Below are 11,272 nucleotides of genomic sequence, written 5' to 3'. Positions count from 1 at the left end.
TTGTTACTAAGGACTAGGAGGATGATGCTCTACACTAATTCAATAAAAGGCCAATGCTGCTCAGAGCAACATATGGCTACAAAGAAAAGAAAACAAATCAACATGGTGAGTCACACATTATTCATTCAGGCACGAAGCAATAGGCAGCCTTGATGAATTAAAGACATCACTCATACAGTATAGGCTACACTGCCCTGCTAATAGTGTACAGTATATGGCTCAGCTTGGAAAACTAAAGAGTTCAGGTGAGGTGATCTAAGAAAATTAGAGCACACATCTAATGCCCAAGCTACAGTTCAAACCCTCATCTCCTCCATCAGATTATTGAAATGAGTCCCGACGACAAAATCAATTGATTTACATATGAAATGTTACAAGAAAACATGATGGTGAAACTGAATGGGGGAAAAATGTACATGTACATTGTGTATTTGTGGCCTTAAAACATTATGGATGTTGAGACAAAGGCAACATCACTCTTCAACTGTTGAGAGATGAAGATGGAAAAACCCTAAATATAGTCGTAGCTTATTCCATGATATTGGTGTAAAAAACCAGATTACAAGAAGGAGGACAAACTCTATACCAGCTGTTTATTTAATGCATTCAGTTGATCTTATGCTTCTCAGGGATGAGACAAAAAACAAAACTTAAAGTGATTTATTGTTTTATATTGCTGTCAGGTCATGCATGTAAACTCTATATTTCTAATAAAACCAATTGTTCGCTTAAAAATGTATAAAGAAAATACTCTTTTTGAAAATACTATGCAGGGAGAGATTAAAGGGTGAATTCATAACATTTTTCAACAACACCTTGTTGTTTTCATCCTGAGATTTAAACCAATGTGTATCCTCTCCAAGGAGTAATTTACAGTTTGTTTTTTTTATTGTTATGCAAATAATGATGTCAGACGCTTTTTAGTGAGGGTGGGTCCTGCTAGTCAGTTAAATCCATCATTACCGTTCCTGGTGACTGTCATACTGCATCAGTTTTGGGCTGGGAGGAGTGTTGTCCACTCACAAAGTTATAAACCAAAAACTGAGAGGTGCCAAAATAATTTGTGGCAAAGAGTTTCCCATCAGGAGTGGGGTCAGAGAAAGCGATCTCATCTTTGCTCAGGTATGAACCATATATGAAGTTGTTCCTGTGCAGAAGAGCCAAAGCAAAAAGTGTTAATTATGTTTCACCTGTTCTCTGGTAATATCAGATCAAATCTTGGCGGTTTGCACACTCACTGACCTGAGGCACTCCAGCATGCGTGAGGCGATGCCCTGGCGTCTCATCATGTTGACAACCCAGATGCGGCTGATACCACAAATCGCTGGCTCTGGCGTGGTGGAGCAACACCAAGCTCTCTGACGTTCAAACATCACTTTCTCTCTCTCTGAGCCCTCCGGTATGGGCTCCTCAATCACACGGTACCCCTGTAAGCAACCAAAAAAGGCGATCATGGGGCAAGTCCACAATTAAACAGAAAGTCCATTCATTTTAGTTGTTTTTTTTTTTTTTTTATACATCAAACAAACACCTCAGAGGACAAAAGCACTTGAGACACACACATCAGCAGGCATGTCTCACCTCTTGTATGTGCTCCGCTATGAGACACCCAGCCACTTTCTTGTCGTTGGAGATAAAGAGGAAGGTTTTGGTCTGAGAGGGACACTTGGTCTCCACCTGCTGGAAGCCGAGGTCATTGTCCACCATCTCTCGGATCTCCTCCACCTGCCAACAAACAGTTGCTGTTTACTAAAGAAATAACAAGCAGAGATTTTAACAGTCTCCCAGGATACGACTCTTTGAATGATGTCACATACTGTACAATATCCTGTACTGTAACAGTACACGAGACTTGATAGTCTAATTAATAGCTCTTACAGTTGATTAAACACATGAAACAATAAGCTGGTGTTGGTTTAACCATCAAAATTTATCAGAGGAAAGATAGCCACTGCTGCTATTTCAGTTAGGCAGTAAAATACTGAATTAGTCTATATAAAAGTTATTTCTCTATAGAAATATATACAGCTGGCTAAGCAGTGCAGCCAACAACAGTGACAAGCAGCAAAAAGACTACTTCCTCCAAACATACTTTCTTCAGAGCATATTTGGGATCATCTGGCAGGACAAGAATGATCTTTCCATCTGGATACTCTCCCAGAATCCTCTCTTTTTTCCATCCCTGAAAAAGCACACGAGAGAGAGAGAGAGAGCGAGAGAGACAGAGAGACGCTGTTCAACGGCAACACTCCTATTGCTTAGTTTCTTATTAGTTTTTATTTACCATGTGCAGTAAACAGAAGTGTTTTTCCCCGATGACTCAGTTCTGTGAGACAGAAACAGAATATATGTAATCTAACAAAATGTGCTCTCACCACATATTTGACAGCGCTGACGAACTGATTGTGGAAAAGTAAATGTTGAGATTCATCCTCAGGGTTGGCAGCGGAGTACAGCATCCCACACACACTGCAGGCCACTGCTCCAAAATGCTTCTGTCCTGCATCCTATGAAGCAACAAACACCACAAATCTGTGTACAAGAAGATATTCAACTTTCCTCGAGCATTGCAAACAGATGTATATGAACGATTCTGTGAACGATTTGGGAAGAACAGATGAATAAATGCACTTACAATTATAGTTTGGGTGCCATCTTTGTCTGCATCCTTTAGTTTCTTGACTTCTCTTTGCAGACAGGCATCAGACAGAGTAGTCCCACCATTCTGTGAATTTCCTTCTCTGCTGATTCAAACACACCTCATATTAGTTTTTTTATTGCTGGAGAAAAAAACCTCACATTAAACCATTTTAAGAACAACTTCTTACTCCTGATAAGGCTTTTCCAATGTGCCCTCTGCTGTCTTATCCTCTGAAGAAGGACCGACACCAGCGACTGCAAGAAAAGGTACAATTTTGCACAATCAGAATCAGGAAAGCATTTATGACGCAACAAATATATATGACAGGGTTAAATAGATGCCAAGTGGAAATTAGAAAATACCTGCAGGCTTTTGTTCACACTGCTGTTTGCCTTCAGACACTTTCACACTCCCATCGGAGGAAAGGGAAGAGGTGGGAGTGGATGAAAGAGGATCAGCTGTAGCCTAGGAAGACAGGAGAGATAACAGATAAGTGACATCGACAGTGTGTTCAAACATGCTACCTGTGGCATACACCGGAGCAGAATTCATCTCTGACTTACTTTGCATTTACCATCTCCACATGCTGGTGGATTTGTGGTTTTCTGACACAGCGAAGCAGCATTTGGTTTAGTCTCAGATGCGGTCGAAACAGCTGGCTGAGGTGTTACGGGAGCAGACTGCTTCGACTGAGCTGCAACTCCGCCGGCAGTGATTTTTAACTGGGGAGGAGTGGAAGCAGCAGGCTTTTGCTGGCCTTGAGCTGAAACAGCATTCAACTGTGGTGTCATCAGGACAGGAGACTTTAACGGGGCTTTAGCTGTGGGAACAAGTTTTGATGGAACTGCAGGCGTCAATGTGGACTTTGACTGGAGGGGTGTTGCAACAGCAGGTTTTGACTGGGACGAGGCAGGCTTTAGCTGAGCCGAGATGTTGGGCTTTGACTGGCCTGAGGTCTGAGGTCCAGCAGGTGTGGTTTGAGCTTTAAGTTTTGCCTGGTTGGGATGAAGTTGGGATGAAACTGTGGGTTTTGGCTGAGGTGTGGGTTGAGCGACGAGGTTTGACTGAGGATTGGGACGTGCCAGTGCTGTGGGCCTTGACTGAGGATTGGGTCTCACTGGAGCTGCTGGTAGCGGGTCATCATCAAGCTCAAAGTCATCAGGGGAATACTTGGGCCGGGGTCTGTATGGCTTATATTCAACAGGCTTCTGTTTTTGATTAAGTCCATTGGGCATGGGAGGGGGTACGGCTGGGAGGGTCCTCTTAGATCCTGATCTGGTTGCTTTGGGGGCCAGCTTTGGAGTAGGGGCCGCTTTAGCAGCCTGAGCCTTACTTTGCCTTGTAACCCTTCGGGTTTCAGTGGTGGGAGCGTCAGTTTTAGGGACTTCAGGTTTAGGAGTTTCAGTTTTAGCAGGTGCAGGTTTGGTGATTTCTGTATTGGTAGGTTCTGGCTTGATCGGTTCAGCCTTGGGCTCAAGCTTGGGAACTTCTGTCGTGGGTGTAGCCGGTTTGCTCGTTGTGGTAGGAGATGGGGGAAGTGAAGGTTTTGATGGAGTGGCTGAAGGTGGAGGTGGTGTTGTCACAGGACTCGGTGAAAGCGAAGACATGGCAGACAGAGGTGGTTGCCAGTCCATGTCCGAAAACATCTGATTTGCTTGGTCAGATTTTAGTTTCTTGACACGAGCCCAGGACATTTTTTCTCTTTGAAGTTCAACTTGTCTTAGCCTTTGATATCTGGTTAGCTTCTTTTTCTCATGAGCTTTTAGCGGTACTGAAATCTGTGTGATGAAGAAACGCCTCTTCTGAGGTTCTGCATCAGGCTTGGCTTCAGCCAAATCAGCTGTGGAGGGCTGCGGTGCAGATGCCTCTGGAGCAGGGGCAACTGAGGCAGAGGACTCTTCTGGTCCAGCAGGAGTTGCAACATTAGCAGCATCTGGATCCTGCGCAGTAACAGCAACAGTAACAGGACTTTCCTTCTTGCTGGCTTCACTTTTGGCCGCTGCTGCTTGTTTTTCCTCCTCTATCCTCTTCAATAGCATGCTGTCTGTGGCAATGTCCTCTGCGATTTCCTGACACAGGGCTAAGAGGTTCAGCTGCTGTCTGTTTGCAGCTCTCTTTGACGCTGCAGCCTTTTGCTCAGCCAGAGCTGCCAGACGAGCTTTGGTTCTGGCTTGTGTGTTCATTTCTTGCTTCTTGGGTTTTTCTGGCTCGTTTGTCTTCTTATCAATCTCTGCCTTCTCAGCAGATGTGCTGTTTTGCTTCAAGTTGGTTCCACTGCTTTCATCTTTACTTTTCTCATTAACCTTTTCATCTCCCTTTTTAGAAGGGACTGCGTCCAGTGTTTCCGGGGGCTTTTCTATTATTTTAACGTCACTGTCTTCCTCATTTTCTTCCTCTGCTACTACAATCTCACGACCGATCTCTATATCCTCCAGAATCTGGACTTCTTGTATATTCAAACTGCCCTCATCTTTCTCCATTACCACAGAATTACACTCTTCAGCATGTGAGTTTGCTGTATCTGCCTCTGTGGTATTAACATCCATCATGTCAGACGATGACTGCTTGCATTGGTCAGAATTCTGAACTTCAAAACCTTCCGTGGTTGATATTTCTGCCCTCACCCTGTTCTCCTTAGCCTCATCTGAACTGGTTAACGTAGCACATACGTCTGTGTCAGGGCAGACGGTTGGTTGAGAACCATTTAAGAGAGTTTCTTCTTCGCCCACCAATCCACTGTCTGGATTGATCTCCTCTGAAAGTGAGGCCGACAAACCTGACTCAGCTGCTGCTTGAGTGACGATGTCAAAGGGAATTTCACTCTCTGGGACTGGTTCTAATATCACATACTCCTCAGATGCTCCACCTGATATTTCGGCTACGGCAGGGGCTGTAGTTGTCGTCACTGTGACATCTGCACGCTCCTGAAGTCCGACATTGTCTTGCACTTGTTCAGAGAACTCTGCGTCACTGACGCACAGTGGAAAACTGCTCCTTTCACTTGTTTCTGCTGCGGCTTCTGAGCGACCATCTGGTGCGTTGGTATCATCACTAGAGCCGATCATTTCAACTTGTTTCACATCCACATCCATGCTGCTCTGCTCCAGCTGTGCAGGGAGACGACTCTCTGACACGCTGTTGTTTAGCACTTCCATTTCAACTACTGCTTCACTGTCAGATACACAAAACTGTTCCTTCACATTTTCCACTATTGGGTCACTAATGTCTTCACTGTCTTCATAATTAGATGCATCCTCCTTTATCTGCTGGGGCTCTGTGCTGTTTATACCCAGTAAAGACACACCATCATGCTTCTCTGATGCTGTAGATGTTTCCCTACCGTCATTGCTTTCTGGGCTACTAATGGGCTCATACACTATCTGGTTTTCATGCGGTCGAACTTCTGATTCATCGACCATCTTAATCTGCTCCTCCGATGGCTGAATTACAACATCACTGTCATCAGGTTGGTCACAAACAATTACCTCACTGCTTCCAGGTCCCGCTGCTTGTCCTTCAATAACAACTGATTTGTCAAACTTATCACTAGAAATGACTACTGCCGCTTCTTTGGCCTCATTAATCAATTTCTTCCCCGATTCCTCTTCTAAGGCAGAATCAACGGTTTCTATTGATCCCCTTATTACAGCCGTATCCCCTTGGATATATTCAGCTCTGGGCTGTATCCCAATCATATTTTCATTTACTTTATTTTCCAAATTAGTCACAGGAAGAGGTAAGGCTGTGGTGTTTTCAGTGACTTCCTCCATATAGTTTTGTTGCTCTGCTGCAGGTGCTGGATGAGAAACATCTTCAGGTGCTGCAGAATTGTCCATGTTTGTTTGGATCTCTGGGACATCAACAAACTGATCAATAGGCTGATCTTCATTCTCCTTATCCCTGCAACTTCCACACCCGAGATCTCTTTGGACGTCATTGTCTGTACTGACCTCTTCACTCCCCTGGTCCTGTGTCTCCACCATAGATCCAGGATCAGAAATCTCTTCTTGTGTTGCTGTTGTTTCCACATTCATTTCAGTTTGACTCTCAGTAGCATCAACACATTCAGTGATAGCCTCATTGTTTTTGTTACTCTCAGTAGAAGCAATGACTGCATCTTTTTGAAATTCACTGTCTGTGGTGAGTTCAGTGACCTCCTGACTTCTATAGTTCTGTGGCTCCACTTCAGTCATGGGATTACAGATTTCCTCTGGTGTTGTCTGCGCTTCCATTTCTACTGTACTCTCTGTAGCACTCACACATCCTGTAGCAGCCTGGTCTTCCTTTTCAGTACACTCATTTGTAGGAATCTTTTGGCTGTCTTCAACTTTTTCAGGTGTGTCCCTTCTGGGCTCAATGTCTTCTTGGTTTGTGTGAGTTTGTATTTCCCCTTCAGAAATCTCTGATGTTAACAAAACCTGCATTTCCATTTTCATTTGGTTATCTGGTCCAGTTACATATTCTGCAGGTGGGTCAGGCTCAACATAGTGGCTGTCATGGTCTTGTGTTTCTACTGTAGGTGCTACATTCGACACTTCCTGTGTTATCGTGGTATCCATTTCCACTTCGTTTTGGTTTTTCGGATCTATTTCTACCACTGAAGAGGCTGGGTCCGAAGTCTCAGAAGTTGATGTAGTCTGCATTTCCAATCCAATTTGATTATCTGGTGCAGCCACAAATTCAAAGTTCATCTTGTGTTCATTCTTCCCATTTTGAGCCTTTTCCATCAGAAGTTTGTCATGAGCATCTGTCGGTATGTGTGAGGTATGTCCACTGACTGCCTGGCTTTTGACTTCCACTGTAGGCGACATGTCAGATATCACCTCTGACATCACAACTCTTGTTTTGTGTGTTTCCACTGAAGGGGCTGAATTTGAATTGTCTGTTGTCAAATTTGCGCATGTTTCCATTTCAATTTGACTTTCTACTGCAGCCGCAGGTTCAGAGTTCAGTACGATTTCATTTTCTACAAACTCAGAATTTTTAACAACGCGATTCTCCTGTAATTCACCAGATGGGTCTGAGGTAGGTTCACTGACTTCCTGATTTGTCTGCTTTTGTACTTCCACTGTAGATGTGACATTAGAAAGCTCCACTAATGGAGCTGTTGCCTGCATAGCCACTTCTGTTTCATCCTCAGGAGCAGAAACACATTGGGTATCAAGTTCATGACAATTTGCATGCCCTTCATCAGACATCTGTAGTAAGCCTCCAATGGGTTCACTCACTTCTGCACTGTCCCGCCTTTTCATTTCCAGTGTAGGTGTTGGATCTGGATCACACATCTCTGATGTCACAGTTTGTATTTCCACTTTGTTTTGAAGTTCTCCAGCACATTCAGAGTTCTTGCTGTCATAGTTTTCCTTTTTTTCTGAATTATCAGTCATGATGACTTGATGAACCTCAGCGTATATATCTGGAGTTAATTCACTCTGTTGCTCTTTCTCATTTTGTATTTCCAATTGAGGAGCCTGGTGAGAAATCTCAGACAGAGATGTACTATCAATTTCCATCATTTTAGGATCTTCAACCATGTGCCCCTTTTTATATTCAGTAGCTATACCCGTGACCGGTTCACAGACCTCTTGGCTCTTCTGGCTTTGTGTCTCCACAGCAGACGCTGGGATAGAAATCTCCTGGCGTGATGTCAGTACAGCCTGTGTATCCACTTTGATTTGACCATTTGGTGCAATCGCATACTCAAAATCCATCTCCCCCTTTTCTGCAGTCGTAGAATTTGCTATCGTCACATCTCCTTTAAGATCTGCAGGTATTTCTGTTATGACATCTTTAACTTTGTGGCTTGCCAGCTTTTCTTCAGCCACTCGAACTGCTGAGTCAGACAGCCCCTCTGTTATTTTATACCCCATGTCCATGTCTTTTTGTCCTGCTGGGACTGTAACACATTCAGAGAGCACCTCCATTTGTTTTTGCTCACGATCTGCCAATCCGTTGCCACAATCCGGCGTCAATATTTCAGAACAGCTGTCAGTCATCTTGTCTGTCACGTCATGGCTCAGCTGCACCTGCACTAAAGACCCAGGATCAGAAACAGACTGGGTCGACTGGACTCCAACTCCTTTCATTTCACTTTCTTCAAGCTTTTCTTCGGACTTTCTAACCACTTTGTTCACATCGGCATCACAAGAGCTGGTAAATTTATCTGGCACTTGGTTTGCCATGTGCACTGATTTTGATTCCTCATTAAAAGTAACTTGAATTTTGACACTGAGATCTGTTTGACTCTCTGGATTACTGTTGTCTACCAGGATCTCTTCTGGTGCAGAGTTTGTTTGATGTGACATTAATTTATCTACTTTGCTCGTATCTTTACACTCCACTGAGACACCAGCTGCTTCACTCGCTCCCTTCATTTCATGTTCACCCTCCTTAGTTTTCACTTTCATCCCTTCAGAAACTGACTCCGTGGTCTCCTCCTTTGTTGCAGTTTCACTGCTCACATCTGTCTGACTTTCTGGTCTGAAAGCTGAGCCAGTTTTTTCATCTGCCTGGTCTGCACCTATACCACAGCTCATATTAAACTCTCCAGAACCTGAACATAGTGTTTCCACTGACAACACTAGTGTTTTGTCATCTACATCCTTCTGGCTTTTTGGGGACTCTGCGTTGTCTTCATTTTCCTTAGCCTTTGGCATGATGCAAGGTGCATCTGCAGCAGTAGCAGTAACAGTGTGTAAGATTTCTCTGGATAATGGTAGTGTTTCATTTTCTACGAGCTTTTCACTTTCTAAATTTTTTAATTCCTCATTTTTACTTTCTTCAACTGCACGCTCAGAGATGATACTAGTCTTGGTGCTACCCAACAGACAGACAGAAGTTTCCTTTGAGTCTACATGTGCATTTTCTGTCTTTTCTTGTGTTTCTGGATCAGTAACAGACATGACAGATTCTTTTATCTCGTTGTGAGCTTCAGCTTCAACTGTAGTTTGAATTTTTGGCAAATCTGAGAATCTACCATAGTTATGGTCCATCTGTATAAGGTCTGTAGGTGCAGATGGCAACCCTTGGCTTGTTTCCTGTGGGTCAGACGGTGACTCCTCAGGCTTGCGCTTTGTTTTGTTTGAATATTTTCTGATGCAGCGGGCCTTATCACCGTCATCCCTCTCTCTAAAGAGGTCCACCTTACTACCATCACTACTCAAGTCATCATCAGACTCTGTGGAGGCGGCTCGCTTCAGTGGAGTTTTGGAGCTAGCTTTCTGTGAGGGAGCTTCTCCACAGGAGGCACTTGTGGCATTCAGGAGCTTGGCTTTTTTGAGAGGCGGGTCAGAAACGGTGTTGCTGGAATCCTTTGGAGGGGAGCTCTGTTTGGATGACTTGGCTGGTTTATTTCCCTCTTCCGCTGAAGTAGACAGTTTTTTCTTAGTCCGGGGGGCTGCTGCCTTTTCTTGTGTATGTCCTGTTTTAAGGGCTCTATTAATGGTAGCTGGTGCAGTTTTGGACGGCAGTGCCTCACCATCCTCATCCAACTTCCTCATTTTAGGCTGAGAATCATGAGGAGCTGGTCCTCTCTTTGGGGCCGGCATTCTATGGGTAAAAAAAAACCAAAACAAACAAATAAATCAAAATAAAATTATATAAGTCAGAAGAAACACAATTGAGGCAGCATAACAAAATGCATGCAGGTTAATCTTAACATTACTATTTAACACAACTAGCAAATACTCATATTGGTGTACTTTCTTTTCCCCCCCTGGTGGAGCAGCACAGTGATGAAGCCCTGCTGAACAAACACCAAATCTTCAAACCACACAAAAAAAGACAAATGACACAGATGTGCAGTTACTAACACTTGAGACTTGCATTATCTGATCATCTACTGCGTTGCATTTTGCACATACATTTCCTGATCCGTGGTGTTTTCCCTACACACAGGCAGCTTGGCTAACACTGGACATAAACAGTGATAAAACCGTAGTTGAAATAGGTGGCTAGCGAGTCACACAATGTACGATCTACATCTACTCACTTATCCACCATCTGCACAAAGGCTCTTACTGCCTGTCTGACAGCAGACAGAGCTTGTTGTCACCGGGAGCGGAGCAGACAGTCAGACACGGTCAGTTATAGCTAGCTCAGAGCGGCTAGCGTGCTAGCCGAGGAGTCCACAGTGAGCGGAGCTAATGCTAGCAGCAGCCAACTCGCAACAAATGCGCGAAACGAGAGTCGCTGTTGAAGTGAGTCCAAACAGCGGCCACGCAGACCGAGTTCACACTTTAGGCAGCCCCGATCCCGATAACGGCGTCTGGGAAGAGACAAAGGCACGGCGTGCGTCAAACAAACTCACTTTTGATGTTTTCTTTCTAAACAACAGCTGTTTTTTTTCCCTGTGAATAAAAATTAACTCTACTTCCGGAAGGAAACGGCGGATGTGACGTAGCAGTCCTCCATCCTCACACAGAATTCAGGTTGTAGTTTTTTTGTTTGTTTGTTTGCTTGTGCCCTTTTGGTTGTGTTTTAATAACAGAGTAAAATCACTATAATCTAAAGCCTTACATGATATATATCCCTCCAGTTTTTATTTGGATAAATGCACAGATTTTTGTTCATTTTTTGTTACACTTATTCTGTATTTATTCCATGTGGCTGTGGATAGAGCTGAAGGATTTT

At 43.9% G+C, this 11,272-nt stretch overlaps 1 protein-coding gene across 3 annotated transcripts; it reads right to left on the bottom strand.

Annotated features, from left to right (window-relative positions):
- Positions 1-579: 579 nt before the first annotated feature.
- LOC115061060 (protein MLP1 homolog) lies at positions 580-11,017 on the bottom strand. Of its 3 annotated transcripts, none has more exons than XM_029529278.1 (10): positions 10,950-11,017; positions 3,205-10,189; positions 3,004-3,106; positions 2,829-2,895; positions 2,636-2,744; positions 2,376-2,507; positions 2,093-2,182; positions 1,582-1,725; positions 1,243-1,427; positions 580-1,147 (listed from the first exon to the last, which is right to left on the bottom strand). In XM_029529278.1, exons 2-10 carry the CDS (start codon positions 10,186-10,188, stop codon positions 979-981), a joined length of 7,983 nt encoding a protein of 2,660 aa, XP_029385138.1. In that variant the 5' UTR covers position 10,189; positions 10,950-11,017; the 3' UTR covers positions 580-978. The 3 variants fall into 3 exon arrangements, with proteins under 3 accessions (XP_029385138.1, XP_029385136.1, XP_029385137.1); XM_029529276.1 differs by lacking the exon at positions 10,950-11,017 and adding an exon at positions 10,632-10,907; XM_029529277.1 differs by lacking the exon at positions 10,950-11,017 and adding an exon at positions 10,632-10,907 and having other exon boundaries at positions 2,636-2,741.
- Positions 11,018-11,272: the final 255 nt, after the last annotated feature.

Source organism: Echeneis naucrates, chromosome 20, assembly GCF_900963305.1.
Source record: "Echeneis naucrates chromosome 20, fEcheNa1.1, whole genome shotgun sequence".
Lineage (NCBI taxonomy): Eukaryota > Metazoa > Chordata > Actinopteri > Carangiformes > Echeneidae > Echeneis > Echeneis naucrates.
This window is presented reverse-complemented; position numbering and strand designations above follow the sequence as displayed.